The sequence below is a fragment of the Leguminivora glycinivorella genome, chromosome 13 (assembly GCF_023078275.1).
Source record: "Leguminivora glycinivorella isolate SPB_JAAS2020 chromosome 13, LegGlyc_1.1, whole genome shotgun sequence".
In the NCBI taxonomy this organism is placed as follows: Eukaryota; Metazoa; Arthropoda; class Insecta; order Lepidoptera; family Tortricidae; genus Leguminivora; species Leguminivora glycinivorella.
Window position 1 is genome coordinate 21,056,704 of NC_062983.1, and position 20,893 is coordinate 21,077,596.

General features: G+C 37.7%; 3 protein-coding genes across 3 annotated transcripts in view; 2 read left to right on the forward strand and 1 right to left on the reverse strand.

The window, feature by feature from the left end:
- Positions 1-258: 258 nt before the first annotated feature.
- Positions 259-8,151, reverse strand: LOC125232554 (protein CLP1 homolog). Its single transcript, XM_048138265.1, has 9 exons — positions 7,946-8,151; positions 7,692-7,853; positions 6,671-6,890; positions 5,922-6,092; positions 5,334-5,422; positions 4,355-4,456; positions 3,854-3,985; positions 2,973-3,154; positions 259-1,277 (listed from the first exon to the last, which is right to left on the reverse strand). Exons 1-9 carry the CDS (start codon positions 8,036-8,038, stop codon positions 1,166-1,168), a joined length of 1,263 nt encoding a protein of 420 aa, XP_047994222.1. The 5' UTR covers positions 8,039-8,151; the 3' UTR covers positions 259-1,165.
- Positions 8,152-9,290: 1,139 nt separating this feature from the next.
- On the forward strand, positions 9,291-20,519 carry LOC125232328. Its single transcript, XM_048137955.1, has 11 exons — positions 9,291-9,508; positions 9,843-9,929; positions 11,238-11,663; positions 12,054-12,223; positions 13,248-13,847; positions 17,460-17,663; positions 19,578-19,875; positions 19,999-20,082; positions 20,130-20,225; positions 20,273-20,368; positions 20,416-20,519. The coding sequence occupies exons 1-11, from the start codon at positions 9,331-9,333 to the stop codon at positions 20,517-20,519; spliced, it is 2,343 nt and encodes a 780-aa protein (XP_047993912.1). The 5' UTR covers positions 9,291-9,330.
- Positions 20,520-20,527: 8 nt separating this feature from the next.
- LOC125232329 (transcription termination factor 2-like) overlaps positions 20,528-20,893 on the forward strand; it is a 28,113-nt gene continuing 27,747 nt past the window's right edge. The window contains exon 1 of the mRNA XM_048137956.1: positions 20,528-20,654. Coding sequence (XP_047993913.1) covers positions 20,528-20,654 — 127 coding nt within the window. The remainder of the gene's footprint in view (positions 20,655-20,893) is intronic.

Sequence of the window (20,893 nt, forward strand, 5' to 3'; positions counted from 1 at the left end):
TTATGATTCGCTCATTACTTTCTTACCAACCCAATACATTGGGCCATACGAGGTTCACCTTTAAATGCATGACCTTGACAAAGATTCAAATTTGAGTTTTGACATGCTGTCAATAGAGTCAAAAATACATGATGCATATATTACATCACTATGCAGTTAAGGGTTAACGGTCCTACATCCGATATTGTATCGTATAATGTGAAAACGCACTTAGCAGGCGGGTTCTTGATTGAGAAAGTGTTAAATAAAAAGAATACGTAAATTTTCTATTTATTTAATTTCATCTTAGCAAATATAATTTATTTACAGTCTTGTGGGTTTTAGATTTAGATCCTCGCAGATCATATCAAAGCTAAAACTAGGCTAGTATGGGAACTAGGACATCACAATGTTTCCGATTCGATTTGACAATTTTATTACAAGGGGATGTCTATTTTAGGCTATTTGAGCGCTTCTCTCACATAAGGTGCATTGTGGTAATTTCATATTGTATATAGGTGAACAAAGATGTCAGAGGCGAATATGGAATAATCTTGCAATGGTATTTATATAATATAATAACTATTTACAGATGTTTTTTTAAAACCGAAATAAATTACACATATGAAAGAAAGAAAGTGTCCAAGGCCTCCAGTGCCTGAGGCTGGAATCGAACCAGCGACTCTGTAATCGCGGCAGATGCCTGCTGAGGTCGAAATGTTTTTTTATCGCATTTTCTCCGAAACATTCGTATGTTGCTAGTTCAGTCAACATCAGTATTTCTTGCACTAAAGAGTACTGAAACTGACTGAAATAGCATGAAAAATTTGTAAGTTTCCAAAAACATTGTACCACATCTATACACAAATTGCCACATTGCGATTATAAATAATATTAAAGTTTGCATTATTCAAATTATGTGGGTAGTTTTTCAGAAATTTTCAGACAAACGTTACAGATTTTATCTTTATTCACCCCGGTTCTAAAAAACTATTCTGCTATAAATAGTTATCTCAATGCACCTTACGTCTTAATACTAGGGGAAGTCTGGCGAATACCGGTCGGACTGCTAAGCCAACATGGTTAGACGGCCGCCATTTTGCCGAGCAAATCGGTCGGTCTGTGTGAATCTATTGGCATGTTGGCTAAGCGTTCAGAGTAATATTAGCCTGGTTCAGTTGTGGCGTTAATGGTTGTCCATGTACTGCAGTTCTGAGAGCAGGAGGACAGTGTTTGGGAGAGGCCGCGGCTGCGGAGAGAGGATGGTCAGCATCTGCCGGTCCATATCCACCGCGGTCCTGAATAAAGTTTCATTTACAAACAAATCACAAATAAAGTTGTACAATGGTACATATGGGTTAACCCTTAAATGCATGAATTTTTCTTTTAACGAGATATGAATATATGTGATAGACAATGGTTTTCTGACTCTGGGAAAAATAATAAAAAAAATATTTAAGTTCGATTTTTATACTAAATCAGTGTTTGAAGTTAAATAGGTCAAATCTTATTTATATAAATATATCGTTATTGGTAAGTTTTATTTAAAAAAAATGACTACTATTAAAAAGGTACACTATTTGTGAAACCCCTATGATAAAATGTTTAAACATAAACTAATTACTAACTTCGAAAAAATCAGCCTAAATCACATACTAAAAATCGCCATCATCCTGTCTTTTTACACTTTTCCGCCATCTCATCTTAATCCTTAAATAATAAATAGTAAATCATTATATTATTTAATTGTTTATTAAATAGTAATAAATATTGAATAATAATTAAGCAATAAATGTGATTTTGGATAGCTACATATCGAGCCACAGGCCATCAAATATATGATGCATATATACATCACCATGCATTTAAGAGTTAACACATTCACTAGCAAGAAATCGGTCGTAATTTATGACGGCCCGTTTGTATAACGAGAACCCGCCCAGCGGGTTCTTGGTTACGAAAGTGTTAATCTATACTTCCATACTAATATTATAAATGGGAAAGTGTGTGTGTCTGTTTGTTTGTCCGTCTTTCACGGCAAAACGGAGCGACGAATTGACGTGATTGTTTAAGTGAAGATAGTTGAAGGAATGGAGAGTGACATAGGCTACTTTTGTCTCTTTCTAACGCGAGTGAAGCCGCGGGCAAAAGCTAGTTAACTATAATTCATCGTTATATTATGTATACTGCCATAACACTTTTCGGTCCGACCCCTTTACTACGGGGTTTGAAAGACGTTCACCAAACGTTTTACGTCAAAACACAGCTTACTCGTTAGATGAAATGGTTTTTATCAGCAATTTCGATAAATTCGTTAAAACACCCTTCTGTGTTGATTCAGGGACAAATTCAAAGAGTGTCATAAGACTCATAAGCAGTGAAGTGGACATTTTAGAGTACTTACAGCCATGAAAATATTAATATCCTTGTAGTAATGTATTAGAAATATTTCTCAGGTATAGAATCAAATTTAACACTGATCAGGGGCCCGTTTCTCGAAAGGTACAAGCCTTGTATTACAAGTGTGTTTCCATGACAACCCATACGATTTGACAGTTCGCGCACTTGTAATACAAGGCTTGTACCTTTCGAGAAACGGGCCCCTGCTCGACGACCGGTCTGGCTCAGTCTGTAGTGACCCTGCCTGCTGAGCCGCGGTGCCGGGTTCGAATCCCGGTAAGGGCATTTACTTGTGTGATGATCACAGATATTTGTTCCTGAGTCATGGACGTTTTCTATGTATATAAGTACCTATTTGTATATTATATATATATCGTTGTCCGAGTACCCACAATACAAGCCTTCTTGAGCTTACCGTGGGGCTCAGTTAATCTGTGTAAGAATGTCCTATAATATTTATTATTTATTTATTTATTTATCTGAAAATAATAATCTTGTTTTTATTTTAAATTTATGTCAGCTCTAAGGTTTTGTTTAAGTTTTGCTCCCATAGTTCCGACCACTGGTCATAAGTTAGAAGTTGTGGTACTTACACACACACGATCCCGGCTAGGTTAGAGCAGGGCGCGTCGTCGTCGGGGCCGGCGGCGAACGTCACGGCCAGCAGGCGGTGCGCCAGCGCGGGCGTCACGGTCACTGCGACCAGTTTGGTGAGGGCGTCTTCGGCGCGCATGCCGAGCGGCATGCAGGAGTCTGGTAACGATGGGGCGCCCACCTGTATTAAAAAAAGTATATAGTAATAAAAATATATCTCATAACTTCATAAAGTACACGAAATAAAAAATCAAAAACTTAAAAGTAAATAAACGCGGATTCCTGTGGTGCCCCCTCTGTTGAAGTATCTTGTAGGCCAGTCAGAATGAAAACAGAAAGCGAGACTGAGACTGAAATAACCTAAAAAAAATTAACTAGACAATATGGCAATTTTCTATTATAAGTTTAAAAACAACCTTTTCAGTTTGTATATATCGAAGACAAATGTAACTAACATATAGACGGATATCGAAAACGTACCTTTATAGAGAAAAAGGTACCGTGACCTAGATGACGTTACACCTTTGGGAGACACTCTGCTAGACGGCGCTAATATTCATATTTGACATTTTAACACATACTTAAACTAGCAAACATGCATTTTAATCTGGTGTTAAACCCTTTCTGACTTATTTTAAGCACCTCGAAAGACATGGACTATATGCATGATTATGATTTCACACATTTTACATAAAACAGCGCTCTCTATAATACTCGAACCTCAATTTAGTAGAGAAAAAGATGATTCACTTAATAACTATCCAAATTTAAAATCTATAAGTATAAGTTCCCGAAATTTAGCAAATTGACACACAGACAAAGTCGCATCATAACCATTCCTTTTGTATCTTTTCGATACGGAACCGTAAAATGGACATACCTTGTATATCTTGAGATCCTGGAACTTGACGTCGAACGAGTGAGGGTAGTACGGCGTGCGTTTGCCGTAGAAGTACTCTCGGATGCGACAGTCGCGGACCTCGACGCGAGCCTGGCTCGATCGTTCCACCACCTGCAAAAGAGCAACATATAAAAATAAAAGATACCTACATTTTAGGGGACACCTTACACAAAATCAACGCAGTCCAAAACAAAGAGGATCAAGTATTATAGAGAGTTACTGTCAAAGTAAAATATGTAATCACAGTGCATAGACTGCCATGGTACAGTCAAGTGTAAAAATATGGGTAAAAACATCTTATTCAAAAATATGTCCTATAGCATCAGGTGTAATAAGAGCGTAGTACCATATTTATGAGACGATTATTTCGATACGTATTTTTGCACTTGGCTGTACTGAGGTACGTTTTTTTCTTAGACTTTATCTGTCTATACGGAGTTATATATGTCTTTGTATTGTAAATATTAATAGCATACTCACCCCACCACTCTTTGGTAAGTACACGACTTTGACAAACTTTGGCATGTCTCTCTTGAGCTCGTTGTACAATCTCTCGTTGTCCAATACTAATATGACATCCACCTGCGTAAAACAATTTAAATGGCGTCATATATTAAAAACAATAAAATGTTTGAAATTAAATAAGTACAGTCAACCAATTGGAACCCTAGGCCACTCTACATATACAACCATGTGAAAACGACAACCAGTAAGAGATTTGTTACAATCTGATTTATAACGTCACAATGACATAGTTCTACAGTGGCCTAGGGTTCCAATGGGTTGACTGTACCTACAGGCAAATGTAAAAATACATATATGGGTGTACAAAACTTGCTCAAAAATATCGACACTGTCCAGTCTGTGACAATGTTCGTAACTGTTCCAAATTTCAAATCGATAGCATAAGTAATTCTCGCGATATTTAGCAATTAGCAATGTAACAGATAGACCGACACTTTTTTTAACCTGAGAGCCAGGCACCCAAATTGGGACATCAGTTTCATCGATAAATTTAACTTAAAATCTCCAAAGGAGACAGCATGGTGACCTCATAGAAACATTCAAGATCATACATGACTATTATGACTTAACTCGACTTAAAAGAATCATCGTCTTTACTTACTCGCGTTCCCAGCACAAGCAATCCTAGGAAGCACTTCCTATCAAACCGTGTCGTACGCGAGTGGAATAAACTACCAGAAACAGTGATAAGTGCTCCCTCAGTGAACAGTTTCAAAAACAGACCTGATAAACATTTAAAACTAAAATATAAACTTTAACTATAGAAAAACAAGTGCAGTGATATACACGCATCAGCTATCAGCTGCTAGTGTATCAAATAATAAATATGTGACTAAACTGTTAACATAAGTCAATAATGCCTTATAGCATTAAGTCCGCCTTGTGTACAATTGTATTTTCTTTGTGCAATAAAGATTAAATAAATAAATAATACCTCGAACGCCTGAGCGGCATGCGTTAGCATCTTGTAGCCGGCGCCCTTGATCCAGCCACACGTATTGATGATCACGCCTGACGTTGATGCTGTAATTATTATTAAAGATGAAGTCAGTTAATTACAAATTATTCTAGTTCAACATGATTCTTTAAAAATATCCTAGGAAGAAAGACAAAACGAAGAAGAATTCTAGGAAGACCCGGGAGTTTCGTTGACCAGTCCAAGGAGAAGGCCAGTGTCATGTTGTATCGAGAACTAAAGAGGAAAACGGAGAATAGGGAAATATGGCGCATACTCCACTGACAAGAGCTATAGAGCTCTTAAATAAGAAGAATTATTTGTGTCAGTGCTAAACAGTTAATGGACGAGAGACTCTTGCTAAAACTGAAAAATGACCTATACATGTGTGACAAAGGAATTCAAAACTCATGTTGATCTTAATTTATCGGCACTTGTTTCGAATCTCTTCTTTTCCGCACTTGTAGATGAGTACTATTTCTATGTTTTACTTTCTTCATCTATGCTACACATGTTTAACCTTTCAATATTGTTAACCTTTCAACCTTTTATATATTTCTTGCTTACCTTTTTTATTATTCTCACATCTCTCAGCAATGACCTCAGCGAGCCTCGATACAATGGTGTTGTACAGCTCCAAGTTTTCCGAAGGTGATTTGTGGCCAAAGTGGTATACTAGAGGTGCCTGCTGACTGAAACCTTCTTCTATTGATGCTGGTCGCTCCACTAATAAGGCTCCTGAAATAGAAAAAAATCTTCATTAAAAGGCCTATTGTAATGTGTGCTATAAGATTATTTTTCATCTGAAGCTTTAACAGAAATGTATGACTGAAAGCCTCGGAAAGGTAATGCCTCACGCTCAAAACGTCTGTGCCTCTCTTAGGCCAATTTTCTGGGCAAAATGCTGGCCCTCAGCACACCTCGGACACTGGCAATCAAATATATAAAAGAGGCGCGTTCCTAGCACACATTCTAAGCTTGTGTAGGTGAACGCACACCAAGCTTGTATGAGTCAGATATGACAGGTCGACTGATCGCGTTTTTGACAGGTGGTAACTGTGAGGTAACGGAGAGGGGATGAGAGGGGATGCGTGGCACTTTAGGCGGGGAGTCGGAGTGGCCATTTTGTACGATAGTACTCTTTATTATAATATACCCTCAGTCAGCTGTTCAAAATAGTTTATAGTTGAATCTCTAACCACTTAACTTCTGTGGAGTCTTAAAGTTTAAGAATTAATTCTCTTTTCTGAACAACTCATTGGTCTATAGGTAAGTGCTTGACTTGAAAGGTTAATATTTTTAGTGCAGCAACTTACCAATAGTCCCCGGAACACTAATCTGCCCCTGTCCTACATCCAAGTCTACATATATCGGTCTCCGGCCCATCCTCACAGCGTAGTTAAGCAGTATCCTAGTGAGTGTGGATTTCCCGACGTCTCCGGGCCCCACAATCATGGTGACGGGGCCTCGGGTGTTCTCCTGTTCTGCTGCTACTCGCTGCTGCTCTAATGCTGCATGGACGTTTAGGTAGACCACCTGGAGTGAAAAAAAAAAACCATAGATAAAAAATCATGCTGATTAATGTATTTGGGTGAATCAACTTCTCTTTGCCAGCAAAATTTCACATACTTCGACTACATGTGGTCAGAAAATTTAATTGGGATTTAGTCTAATTAATGTATATTTATTATATTAAAGACAAATATACTAGCTACGCAATACAACATGTAGTTATAGGATTTCCTATTTTATAACTTTGTTTCGAGCAGTGACCCAGTGGACATAGCTGTCCCTCACTTTTGTATGAAAAAAGTGTCTCTTCCACTGGGTCACATATTGTTTTAATTAAAAATGAATCGTTTTTAAATTTTTCCGTAATTGGTATACGTGAAATAAGGATCTAATTCACGATGGTAAGGTTAAAAATCACAAAAGTAGACCTAATAATAAGTAAGGGTAATTCTTGCAAAAAGCAAGAAAAAGTTGATTCACCCATTTCTAGATTAAAAGTACATTATGATTTTTTAATGTTTCATAAATTACCTTAAAATAGAATTGAAATCAATATTATAATAGACTTAAAAATCATGACATATCTTTAGTTACACAACATGTATGTAACAATAAGTGTATTGTGTAACCAACAAGCAAACATAACCAAATGTGTTTATAAACCTTGCTGATTGGTTCACACATAAATAATAAACTTATATTAAAAGCATCCTCAGGAAGTTACACACGGATTGTTTATAATAAAAAATCATTTTCTGTTTCTTGTAACTTTTAGCAGCTTTATAACATATACTAAACTAATAGGAATTCTGCAAAATTATATACCATGGGAGTCTCTTTAGCTACGTAGCTGACTTCGGTCCTGCCTCGCAGCTCCACCGTGCAGCCGTGCCACGTGAACACGGCAACTTTGGCACCCGTATGGAACTCATATGGCTTTCCTTTGACTAGCTCTGTGCCAAACAGCTCGGCGTAACCGCTTTTTATCTATAAAAATTACAAGAGTACTTTATATCAAACCGGAATTAAGTTAGCCTTCAATTTACAGCAATTATAAGGCTAATTTGGTATAGTATTACCTCCAAAACAACTTTCTCGTTCTTGGATTCGACTTCGAAACGAAGCTCAGAATCGGGCTCTAATTTGAACTCCTGTAGTTGAACTTCAGTCATTTTATATTTTACTATAACTTAGAATAAAGTTAAATACGTAGTATTTAGTGTCCGTTCTATAGTTTTTCGTATTTTATTTTAAGAAATAGCTTCAATTACACAAACGAAAACAACACAAACGTGACAAACTGACAATTCAGACAAATGTCACAAGTTTTTTTATGTAAGAATAGGCAATCGATTGACAAACATGCAGCCAGCACATCACAGTTCGTATTAGTTAAATAAACTGATTATTTCACATCACATCTCAATAAATTGCGAATATAACATCTGATTTTAATTCCTAGTTATTATATATGAAGAAATTTCAGTACCTTTTTTTGTACTAAAATATTATTACTGTTTATGGTTCAAAAAGTCATCTACAAGAAACGGAACGTATTTTTTTATCAAACATGTTTAATGGCCCCTGTACACACATGGCCAACGGTTCCACCAGCCCTTTGTGAAACCCCTTGGCCAAGATAAGAGCCGCTGTTTACACATTGGCGAACCAATCACTTGGCATTGGCTCTTCATGAAAGATGGACGTGTAATGAAAAAATCTATGAAATTCTTGGTCATAGACGTTGTCAGAATAAAATATTAAAAAATAATAACCCCGTAGTAAAATTAAATTATTTGCAATATTAACAATTTTTTGAATATTCTGATAAGAACATTTATCTTTTTTAGGAAATACATTAAACATTTGCAAGGTTATTTTATTTCCTAAAATCTACACTATTTTTGGCATAGATAAACTTATTATTTTCGTAAATATATCACTACTGTCCTCTCTGACGGCTGACGACCAACTGAATGAAGCGCCAACGTGTAAACGCAGTTGGCCATTTGCGCCAAGATCCTTTGATGTGTGGACAAAAAACCGACACGAATCGGTTGGCCGGCAAGCGCAAGCGCCAACTGCCAACTTACGGCCAAGTAGCCCTCTACACACATGGCCAAGGGGGTTGGTGGAACTGTTGGCCATGTGTGTACAGCGGCCATAATGCTTTAGTGCACTAACAAAACGCTAATTGGTGGTTTTGAAAAGTTCAATACTCAAATGGAATGAATAATAATTCTACATTTATATTTAATCAGTTGCTATTATACATTTTATATGTACAGCTTACAATTTTCATTTATTTTATACTATTCCCAATAAAATGGCCATTTCATTATTTCCTCTAAGTAATATCGAAACGCTGACAACGACATTTCATTTCAAAAGAATATTTGGAATGGAGAGCCGATTTATCTAGTTTAGAAACAAATTACTTTGTTGTGTAATTTGGGTCAAAAAGATGGAGAATTCATTTTTTGAATATCGAGACCAGTCGGGCGTAGAAGTAGAAAGTGACTCTGATACAGATGTAGTTGAAGAAAGTGTGCTCGAAGATTTGATACCAAAAACACCGATGAAAACTCCTATGCGTAATAACCACACGGTTGTACCTGATTCAGAGGAATCTCTTGTTTACGGTAGGTAACAGTCAAAGTACAAAATTCAGTAACAATATACAATTTTCTACTTTTAATACACACATAAAATTTCATTTATTTACCTGACTTATTTCTTTGTGTACGTAGAAGAAATTTCATTAATAAATGAGTTTTTGAATATATGTATCTATTTCAGTTAAAGTAGTTATATAACACAATACAGGTTTGTAGTAAAGTTTAACATAAGATACATAAGTATAACATAAGGTTACCAGAAAGGTATTCACATACTTAGTTCTTGGTTGTTCTCAGAGCATTCTTCTTGCGAAATTAAATATCAAGGAATATAAATTGTGATTGTTTTTGTTCATAGATGGATCTGAAGATGAACAAGATACCCCTCAGGCCCCCAAAACTATAAGGAAAAGCATTGCTGAAGTCATAGCAAGCAGTGATGATGGTAACCTTTAGTCTCTTAAGTCTGGTGAAATGCTTGCATTAAGAACCATATTTCTAATTATTTATGTATTCTTAGCCATTGGCATTTGCAGAACTTCACAATGGGTCTCTAAGGTCTCTTGTTTGATCAGAGCTTCCTGGTTAAGACCTGAGCTAATATTTGTAGGGCTAATAATATATCCTCTATGCTCATAGATGCATAATTTTTCTTTAAAACAAATGCTTACAGATTAGCCTGAATTAACATGAACTTAGCATATATCAGTACTAAATTTTAATATGTATCATTATCATCCTCTTCCATCCTCACATTCATCAGACGGCAGCAGGCAGTCACACACTGTGCCATCCAGTGATGCAGTGTCCTCAGATGAAGGTATGCCATATACATTATCATTTTATATTCATTTTAATTTATAAACATGTCACCAGCTCTCATCCGCATCCTATACCATGGTGTTGGATAATGTAATGTATGATGAAGGTAACAGAAATTATCTTCCACTAAGGAAAGTTACAATTTCTTGGCTTATGCACACCAGTTTTTTTTTTTTTATTTATTATAGAAAACAACAAATCACGATTTAACCTTTCGTATGCGTCTGTCAAAAAATTGTCATTAATATATTAGTCATAATAACTACATGTTAAAGTTGAAACAATATGGAGCAGATCTGCTCCTAAGCATACGAGAGGTTAAATCTTCGCCAAACTGCACAGCAGTTTGTTGGCGAAAAGAGGCACTCTTTTTACATATTTTAAGTAACTTATAGGTATTGTTAGTAACATTTTGATTTTAATTATGCTATGTTAGTATGTCGCCTTAATAAGTAATAAGGCCTAATTTAAGGCTGGGCAGCTGCTGTAATTACAAGTAGAGTGTAATAATGTAGTGCTACAATGTTTAGGCATTTAGGTGATTCTAAAGGTCATGGCACCACAATGCCCACATCTGGCTAAGGCCACGGAATATAATATATAATAGTACAAGTACAGACGGCTCACTCCTTTGATGTTCATAAAATGCCGCCATTCTAAATTCTTACCTACATTAACAAAGGGACGCACGCGAGCAGCCGACATCGAATTTTATTGCGCCGCGCTAAGGTCGTCACCAATGAATGGGCCGCGTTCGCTGACATGTACTTGTAGCGCGGTGATAGAATCGCGGAGTGAGCCGCCCCTGCTACGGCCTAGGTTTATTGCGTTTGTACAAACGCGCGTCGACGGCGCTTTAAAAAACGATGTGTCCTTATGTTACTTCTACTAGAATTATATGAAAGTTATAATGTTTAATCTTTTTTTACAGAGGAAGTATCTCCAGAGCTGATACCCAAGCGTCGGCCACCGATCCGCCCAAAATCCCTCAACACCACCACGGACTCCCCAGTCATCCGCCGAGTCAAGAAACGCATGGTCCTTCTCGACTCCGACACGGACAACTCAATCATCATAGAGAAAGACGGAAAGAGTAAAATGAAATGTCTTAAGGACACTCCGTTGAAACTTGATGGTGGGAAAGATGGTAAAGTTAATGATAGCGAGGAAAGTGATGAGAGTATGGATGAAGATGAAGAAATTTTTGACAAAGGGAAAGATGAAAGTGATTATGATGCTAGGAGTAAAAAGATTGGCAAAACAATGGATAGTGATGAAAGTGATTCTAGTCATTATGATGAAGCTATGGACGGACAAGGCAAAGATGATAACGACGATGACAGTGAAAGTGATGAAGGTAATTAAATTTATTCAGTGTCCTACTACTATAACATTTATTAGTGCCCGCGAGTGACTTCACTCGTGTTAAATTCGAAAATTATGAAATGCTCCATACAAACTTCCACCCCCCCTTTTAGGGAAGTGGGAGGTTAGAAAGAGACAAAATGTAGTCTATGTCACTCTCCATCCCTTCTACTATCTCCACTTAAAAAATCACGGCAATTCGTCGCTCCGTTTTGCCGTGAAAGACGGACAAACACACACACTGTTCCATTTATAATATTAAATATGGATTAGGAATATTACAAGTATTATTTATAGACGCGTCTAGCTTGGACGTCAGCCTCGCGAGCTCACTGCCTCGCTCTGTATATTTTCCGCCTCCTAATATTTTTTTTTCTTAAAGGCACTAAAGTCGTTGAGGAAAGCGGCGACGGCGTCCACAACGACGATGATGATGATGACGGTTTAAACGAGGACCTGATGGTGATGTCGCGCGCGACGAGAATGAGTATTATGGGAATAATACCGAAACAGAACGATAGTGACGAGTCGGACTTTATTGAGTCTGATGAGGTAGGATATTTTTTATACTCCCGAACTGTTATTCGTCATTTACAGGGTCGTGCATAGATCTTTAAAACCCTACATAAAAGTCTATTCCCCAAAGCCAGCGTCCGCCGGCTTTCCGGAAAAAACTGAAAACGCATTGTTTGGCTCTGTAACTATGGAAACGCATTGTTATAACGATACTGCGCGCGTTCGCGGGAAGGCTTTGGGCAGCTGAGTTGACAGTGCAAACCTTTGCGTCAAAATACAGAAAAAAGTGTGGTTTTCACGAAAGTTATTCAAGAAAACTATTAAAAACTAAGTGCATGGTCGTAGAAAAAGTATTGTATGCAACAGTGTTTAACTGAGTCAAAAAAATACTCGTGGCGTCTTAATAACAATTTTCAGTACAGATGGTGTTTTTTTTACGCACTAGTGCGAGACGTGGTTCATTATATGCCAGGTCGAAACTTCGGAGGCTCATCTGTACTGAAAAACGTCGTACGATACACGTGCGAAAAGGAAATTCGTAACTCGTGTCGATTTAAAACACTTCCTTCGGTCGTGTTTTAATTTATCGCCACTCGTTTAAAACTTCCTTTTTTACGCACTTTATCGTAATGTACTATTTCGGCTTCGTCTCAAATTGTTACCCACGCCACTCGTCTTTTTTGACCTCCTTTAAACGCCTGTTGCATAAAATACTATTAAAATATCTCTAGCTTTTATTTAAAAGGAAGCGCGACACAGGTCGCAAAATCGAGGCACGTGTGCATAATATAAGTAGTGAAAATTCCTTGACAGATATATTCAACTGAAGTTTATTGTTTAATGTTTAACGCCAGGTGGGATCGTCTTTGAGTGGTCGCCGAAAAATTTCCGTAAGTATTGTGAAAGTAGATCGACTAGAAACTTCGCAGACTAACATATTTCCATCTTTAGCAGTAGCTAGGCTATTTAGCAACTTACAATCATACACTAATGTATTCTACCTATAGTTATTTTTTATTTACGTTAAAGTCTAAAAAGTTTTTTATGGATTTTCTTTCAGAGCGCGAAACGTAGCATGAGAGGCTCTACAGAAAGCTTAACCGACCTACCCGTTGACGCTGCCTCAAGCAGGATTCCCCTTGCTGAATCCACCCGGAGAGCCACAGAAATGAACCTGTCACCTCTTCGTGAAGGTTCTGACAGCGACTCAGATCTACCAGAAGTCAATATAACCACCCGGACACCACATAAACTAAAAACACCAAAACCTTTAACACCGGTCAAAACTTTAGAAGACAGTGACGATTCAGTGTTGACTTGCTCACCCATACAAAGCCCTCTACGTGATGTTACAGCAGATTTTCAAAACTCTCCAAAAACTAAGAAGAATGCTGCGCTAGAAAACTTGAAAGATAAAGTTTTGAAAAACATATCAAATGACCATAAAACTTATTATGACGGAGAAGTGACAGTAGTGAATGAGAAACCGAAAAGTAAAACAGCAAAGAATAGTTACTATAATGGTGAAGTGACAGTTGTGGAGGAGGCGGGGAAAGGGACGGAGTTATTGGAAGGAAAGGAGAATGTGTGTGATGATGATGTGGCTGTGATCGAGTCGGTGCCTGAAGTCATCATGCTGAGTAGTGATGAGGAGGATGAGGTACGTACAACTGGTAGTAGTAGTAGTAGTAGTAGTAATCACTTTATTGTGTACAACAGATTCATATACAGTTACTGGTATAAAGGATACGGGATTTGGCCACACTGTTGCTCGAAATATCGTTTTTATCTTCAAATCAAGAGTGAACAGGCATCTTTTGGGCGAGCTCACTCCATCGTAGGCCACGTCTTTGCCTTTGGCTAGTCTGTGGCCAAGAGTAAGCCCATTCATAATATTTAAAAAAATCACATGTTGTCGTAGTATAGTCTTGAATAACAAAGCGTTACTACGATTCAGTAACGTCAGTGTATTTTGAGATATCGTAAAGCCAATCCTGAAAAATAAGGCGTCTTAATTAGCGCTATCTACAGAAATGCGTGAACACGAGCGAGAGAACTCTTGCTCCGTGTATGTTAGATAAACGCCACTCTCTTTTTTTAGGGTTCGGTAGTCAACTAGGAACCCTTATAGTTTTGCCATGTCTGTCTGTCCGTCCAAAGCTGAAATTTGGTACCAGTATGTATATCAATTACGCCGACAAAGTGGTAAAGTAAAAAGTGGAAAAAAATGTTTTGTTAGCGTACCCCCCCCTACATGTAAAGTGGGGGCTGATTTTTTTTTTTCATTCCAACCCCAATGTGTGATATATTGTTGGATCGGTATTTAAAATCAAAATAAAGTAATATGAAGATCTAGCCCACAAAATTTAATGTTTGCACGCGCATTTTAAACTTAAACTATACTAAGGGCCCATTTAGACGGTACCAGAACTCGCATAAGTACGAGTTTTATTACACTGCGGTATTTGATGGATGTGTAAATTTGTATGTATCCTCCAGAGCCCGCAATGTAACTAAAATCGTATGCGAGTTCGCACGCCGTCTAAATCAGGCCTAAATGTCACCAATCACAACTTAAGCATTTAAGATTGATATATTATTTATTAGAATTTATGCGATGTATGTAACTGCAATAATTTCATTTAGCATACCTAAATATTACCGCACTTAAACTGAGCGGTTGCACCAAATGCACCAAATACAGTGTTAATGTTAACCCTTATTGAAAAACGCCTCTTATACGTTTAAATAAAAACGCCTTTGAATATTATTCGAGGGTAGAAACTAGACAGTTTTGCTCAACTTAAAAAGTAGTTTAAAAACTGAAGGTAGTTTGAAAACTAGTAACGGACAAAAAGCGAATGTGATAACGTGGCGAACTGTTAATTTATAATTTAATTTATTTTATTCGGAATTTTATGAGATTAATATATTTATTCAATTTTATTTATGTTGACGTTATAGTGTAAACCAGAACAATGCCAAGAAAATCTACGGACACGGTATATTTTTTTTAACTGTACTCATTTTCTCATGTACAAAGTTTCGATTGATCTTGAGTTTTTATTTGATTAATTCAAATTAATCAAACTGCTTATTTTTAATTACTATGTTAATCTAATGGCACATTTATAATTTCAACAAGTGATCACAATGTTTGCCTATATTTTATATTTTGAATACGAATCGCGATCACCGATTTTTTCCAAGAAGATTGTCAATGCATAACTATGTTAAGAGATGTCAATGGTAAACTGCTAAACAATCACTCAATTTTGACCACAATAAAGTAGAATAATCGACATCGTACGGCCAAACAAAAAGTTGCCAAAAAAACCTCTATAACATTTAATAAAAATTGTAGTAAATTTACGAAAGCAACATGTACTTAGGTATAACTTTATATCTTATCTTATACTTTTAAACGAGCAATTCTTGTATATTTATTTATTTATTTATACCGACGATCTCGGAAACCGCTCTAACGATTTCGCTGAAATTTGTTATGTGGGGGTTTTCGGGGGTGAAAAATCGATCTAGCGTAGCCTTAGATCCCGGAAAACGCGAATTTTCGAGTTTTCATGAGTTTTTCTTTCGCGTTAGTAAACGTAAAATATGGCCGTTAATTTCGCCGCCCGCGCATCGATTCCGCTTAGCTCAGTCGTACGAGGTCGGTCTAATGTACCTACGCAGATAGATCGTAGGTGTCAGGGTTTCGAATCCCGGCCAGAAATTAAGTTTTTGTTTTTTGTCTTTTTTTTTTGTTTTTGTATTTATAAGAGTTTTTTTTTATCTAAAGACGTGATATATTTAAATAGAACGCCCAGATATTATTACTGTTATTAGTCATGGTATTCGCAAAAAAAAATGTAGAAATTAAATATACCTGCCATAGTTTGCACACAATAAAAACGCCTTTGAATATTATTCGAGGGTAGAAACTAGACAGTTTTGCTCAACTTAAAAAGTAGTTTAAAAACTGAAGGTAGTTTGAAAACTAGTAACGGACAAAAAGCGAATGTGATAACGTGGCGAACTGTTAATTTATAATTTAATTTATTTTATGAGATTAATATATTTATTCAATTTTATTTATGTTGACGTTATAGTGTAAACCAGAACAATGCCAAGAAAATCTACGGACACGGTATATTTTTTTTAACTGTACTCATTTTCTCATGTACAAAGTTTCGATTGATCTTGAGTTTTTATTTGATTAATTCAAATTAATCAAACTGCTTATTTTTAATTACTATGTTAATCTAATGGCACATTTATAATTTCAACAAGTGATCACAATGTTTGCCTATATTTTATATTTTGAATACGAATCGCGATCACCGATTTTTTCCAAGAAGATTGTCAATGCATAACTATGTTAAGAGATGTCAATGGTAAACTGCTAAACAATCACTCAATTTTGACCACAATAAAGTAGAATAATCGACATCGTACGGCCAAACAAAAAGTTGCCAAAAAAACCTCTATAACATTTAATAAAAATTGTAGTAAATTTACGAAAGCAACATGTACTTAGGTATAACTTTATATCTTATCTTATACTTTTAAACGAGCAATTCTTGTATATTTATTTATACTTTTAAACGAGCAATTCTTGTATATTTATTTATTTATTTATACCGACGATCTCGGAAACCGCTCTAACGATTTCGCTGAAATTTGTTATGTGGGGGTTTTCGGGGGTGAAAAATCGATCTAGCGTAGCCTTAGATCCCGGAAAACGCGAATTTTCGAGTTTTCATGAGTTTTTCTTTCGCGTTAGTAAACGTAAAATATGGCCGTTAATTTCGCCGCCCGCGCATCGATTCCGCTTAGCTCAGTCGTACGAGGTCGGTCTAATGTACCTACGCAGATAGATCGTAGGTGTCAGGGTTTCGAATCCCGGCCAGAAATTAAGTTTTTGTTTTTTGTCTTTTTTTTTTTGTTTTTGTATTTATAAGAGTTTTTTTTTATCTAAAGACGTGATATATTAAAATACAACGCCCAGATATTATTACTGTTATTAGTCATGGTATTCGCAAAAAAAAATGTAGAAATTAAATATACCTGCCATAGTTTGCACACAATTGTAATTGTTGAATTAACAAAAGATGCTTTGATTATTTATTTAAATTTAAATTAAGTTCTTTTTTAAGCAAGTGCACTGGTTATACTTATTAACAATTTCTTTCTGTTATAGTTAAGTTTCTCTAAAGTGAAATTTATAATTTATTTGAGAATACAGTTCTATAAACCTAACTTTGTCTTCCAGCTGTCCGCCCCAAAGGTAGCCCTCAAAACATCTCCAAAGACAAAAATTTCTCCGAAGCCGAAGCCTGAGAAGCGAGATAACACCATCAAACAGTACCTGCCTCCGCCCAGCTACCCAAACCAAGTGATCTACGTGCCAAAACATGTGCTCGATAATGAGCTTAGCAAGCTCAATGGTATGCAAGCGGACTTGCACAACATCAGGGTAAGTCATAATTTCATCAATCAGCAATTCCCGTTAAGTTTGTACATTTGGATCACGTCGGAGGATTTGGATAAAAATTGGTAGGCTGATAGAGTCCATGATGCTGAGCAAGATCCACTAGGTTTCCCAAAATGTCCTAGGTTGATTGTATGAAACTTTCCTTTTTTGTTACCGAAAATGTATAGAAATCTGGTAACAAAAAAGGAAGGTTTCATACAAACTACATAGGACATTTTGGGAAACCTAGTGGATCTTGCTCAGCATCATGGACTCTATCAGCCTACCAATTTTTATCCAAATCCTCCGACGTGATCAAAATCGGAGACGTGATCCAAATGTACAAACTTAACGGGAATTGCTCAAATAATTTATTTGCGTGAATAGTCAGATATCGTACATTTTCCAGCAATTTTATATGTCCGAAGCCAGGTGGAATAATTAATTAGGATAACAATAGAATTAACCTTAATTAATCGTCTACCTGGAAAACACATGCATCCTTTATTTCTACCATGCTGCACCGAAATTGCTGGAAAAGGTACGATGTCTGGTCTTTATTTGTAGAATAAATTTAAAGCGCACAAATTAGGTACTGCTTTAGGCGAGAGTTGAACTCACAACCTAGCGGCTAGTCATAACTTGCGCGCGAGTGCATACTAGTTGAGCTAGATGTAGGTACTCGCGCGCGAGAACGTAAGCTGTGCTAGACCGCCAGAACTATTTCAGAACTCTGAAAAATGCATACAAGTGCAAATTAACTTATTAGCACATTTTAAATCGTTACTTTAAAACATTACTATTAAAAATAGTACATTACTACAGAGGCCGGGACAAAGGGGGTTGCCGGCCGAAGACATATAGACGGTCGAGCGAAGCGAGGCCGGATAGGTCTGAGGCGGGCAACCCCATTTCCCGCCGAGTTGTATAGTGCTTTTCTCAAACATGGTATGAAATAAGTCTACTGAAAATAGTAACTTTGGATGGCTGTACCTCCTAAACGGTGCGTCGTAGCGCAAAAATAATCGAATTTTCGTTCCCCTTTGATATCCTGTATACGCTTATAAAAAAACAAAAAGTTAAAAAAAAATTAAAAAAAAAACGAAAATTTTTTTTTTTTGTATGAAAACGCACCCAAAATCAAATATTGTCTAGGGCCCGTACCAGTTGCAGTCGGCACGTCTATAAAGCCCCTTATAGTTTTTTTTTAATTGGCTAAATACCTGGATGTTATGTCACAATTATCTGTGTTTGGAAATTAAAAAATAGGACTTTGCCGGCCTTGGCCTGCAAGGTTTGTATGAAATTCCATTATCTATCAATCGTCTTAGCCGCACCTGCAACGTCATACTTCGCTGCCAATTATAAGGCACATAACATCAATATTTCATACCATGTTTGAGAAAAACTCTTTATCTCATAATATCTTATGCTATTTAAAATAAAATATGCAGTAACTATATGCATTCCATACATTACATAGATATTTCTTTAATCATTGCATTGACAAAAAAATATATTATTTCTTTCAACATAATGACGATATGTGCTATTTTCAACCTAAAGCTTTATTGTCGGTTGTCAATAAGGTGCTTTATCCATAAAGCTTCGCCTTGAAATCAACTTTTTTCTTATACTACGTCGGTGGCAAACAAGCATACGGTCCGCCAGATGGAAAGCGGTCACCGTAACCTATGGACGCCTGCAACTCAAGGAGTGTCACGTGCGCGTTGCCAACCCATTAGAAACTTGCACACTCCCTTTTTGCTGTGTTAAGTACACACCACACAGTCCTTCCGTCACCAGCACACCGCACCCTCGTTGAGCTCTGGCAGCCTTACTCACCGGCAACTTCATCATCCACTGACAATGTACCTACATTTTGAATGCAAATCATAACAATAAATTATTTCTTAGAACCTCCTGGACAACATGGACGTCACTACTCTCCCCGACGGCGGTTCCAAGCTCATCACCCGCCTCACCGAACTGGAGGCGGCTGTCCGAAGGCAGGGGGACAGAGTCCGCAACATGGTGGTGGAGTCTAGCCAACCCACGCCGGCGGACATTGCGAGGGATGGCTACGACCAGGGGCTGACCTGGGACGATCTGCCTGCAGGGACGATCAGTGGACATGCGAGGGAGACGAGGCTGACCTGGGACGATCTGCAGAAGGCTAGCAACGCTGTGCAGCCCAGGATGTTTGGCAAGCAGGGTGAGTGACACTAGATATGGTGGTGACACTAGATATACTCCAGTGGTGGTGCTACGACCAGGGGCAATCTACTCCAGGATGTGGACATAGCTAGATATGGTGGTGGTGCTTAGGATGGCATAGCGAGGGACTACGACCAGGGGCTGACCTGGGACGATCTGCAGAAGGCTAGCAACGCTGTGCAGCCCAGGATGTTTGGCAAGCAGGGTGAGTGACACTAGATATGGTGGTGGTGCTTAGGCAATCTACTCCAGTGGACATAGCGAGGGATGGCTACGACCAGGGGCTGACCTGGGACGATCTGCAGAAGGCTAGCAACGCTGTGCAGCCCAGGATGTTTGGCAAGCAGGGTGAGTGACACTAGATATGGTGGTGGTGCTTAGGCAATCTACTCCAGTGGACATAGCGAGGGATGGCTACGACCAGGGGCTGACCTGGGACGATCTGCAGAAGGCTAGCAACGCTGTGCAGCCCAGGATGTTTGGCAAGCAGGGTGAGTGACACTAGATATGGTGGTGGTGCTTAGGCAATCTACTCCAGTGGACATAGCGAGGGATGGCTACGACCAGGGGCTGACCTGGGACGATCTGCAGAAGGCTAGCAACGCTGTGCAGCCCAGGATGTTTGGCAAGCAGGGTGAGTGACACTAGATATGGTGGTGGTGCTTAGGCAATCTACTCCAGTGGACATAGCGAGGGATGGCTACGACCAGGGGCTGACCTGGGACGATCTGCAGAAGGCTAGCAACGCTGTGCAGCCCAGGATGTTTGGCAAGCAGGGTAAGAATTCTAACTTCGTCTACCTGGTTTATACCAACACTATTCACTTAATATTCATGACACCATTTTAGTAGTAAAACACTTGCACAAAACAAATTACATAAAATACAGATATACATAATTTATTGGTAAATAAGTACATTTACAAGTCATTCAGTTCATTACAAAAAATAAGCAATAATAAGTTAGGTATTAAATTATAACAATATTATAAGTTAGACATCGTTTAGATCCTAGGA

Excerpts from the sequence above, each read along its gene's own strand:
- LOC125232554 (XM_048138265.1), bottom strand. The coding sequence starts at position 8,038 with ATGACTGAAGTTCAACTACAGGAGTTCAAATTAGAGCCCGATTCTGAG. Across the intron at positions 7,854-7,945 it reads ACGAGAAAGTTGTTTTGGAG|ATAAAAAGCGGTTACGCCGA; the intron begins GTAATACTATAC and ends TAATTTTTATAG. Across the intron at positions 3,155-3,853 it reads AGGATCTCAAGATATACAAG|GTGGGCGCCCCATCGTTACC; the intron begins GTATGTCCATTT and ends TTTTTAATACAG.
- LOC125232328 (XM_048137955.1), top strand. The coding sequence starts at position 9,331 with ATGGAGAATTCATTTTTTGAATATCGAGACCAGTCGGGCGTAGAAGTA. Across the intron at positions 9,930-11,237 it reads CATAGCAAGCAGTGATGATG|AGGAAGTATCTCCAGAGCTG; the intron begins GTAACCTTTAGT and ends CTTTTTTTACAG. Across the intron at positions 20,226-20,272 it reads CAGGATGTTTGGCAAGCAGG|TGGACATAGCGAGGGATGGC; the intron begins GTGAGTGACACT and ends AATCTACTCCAG.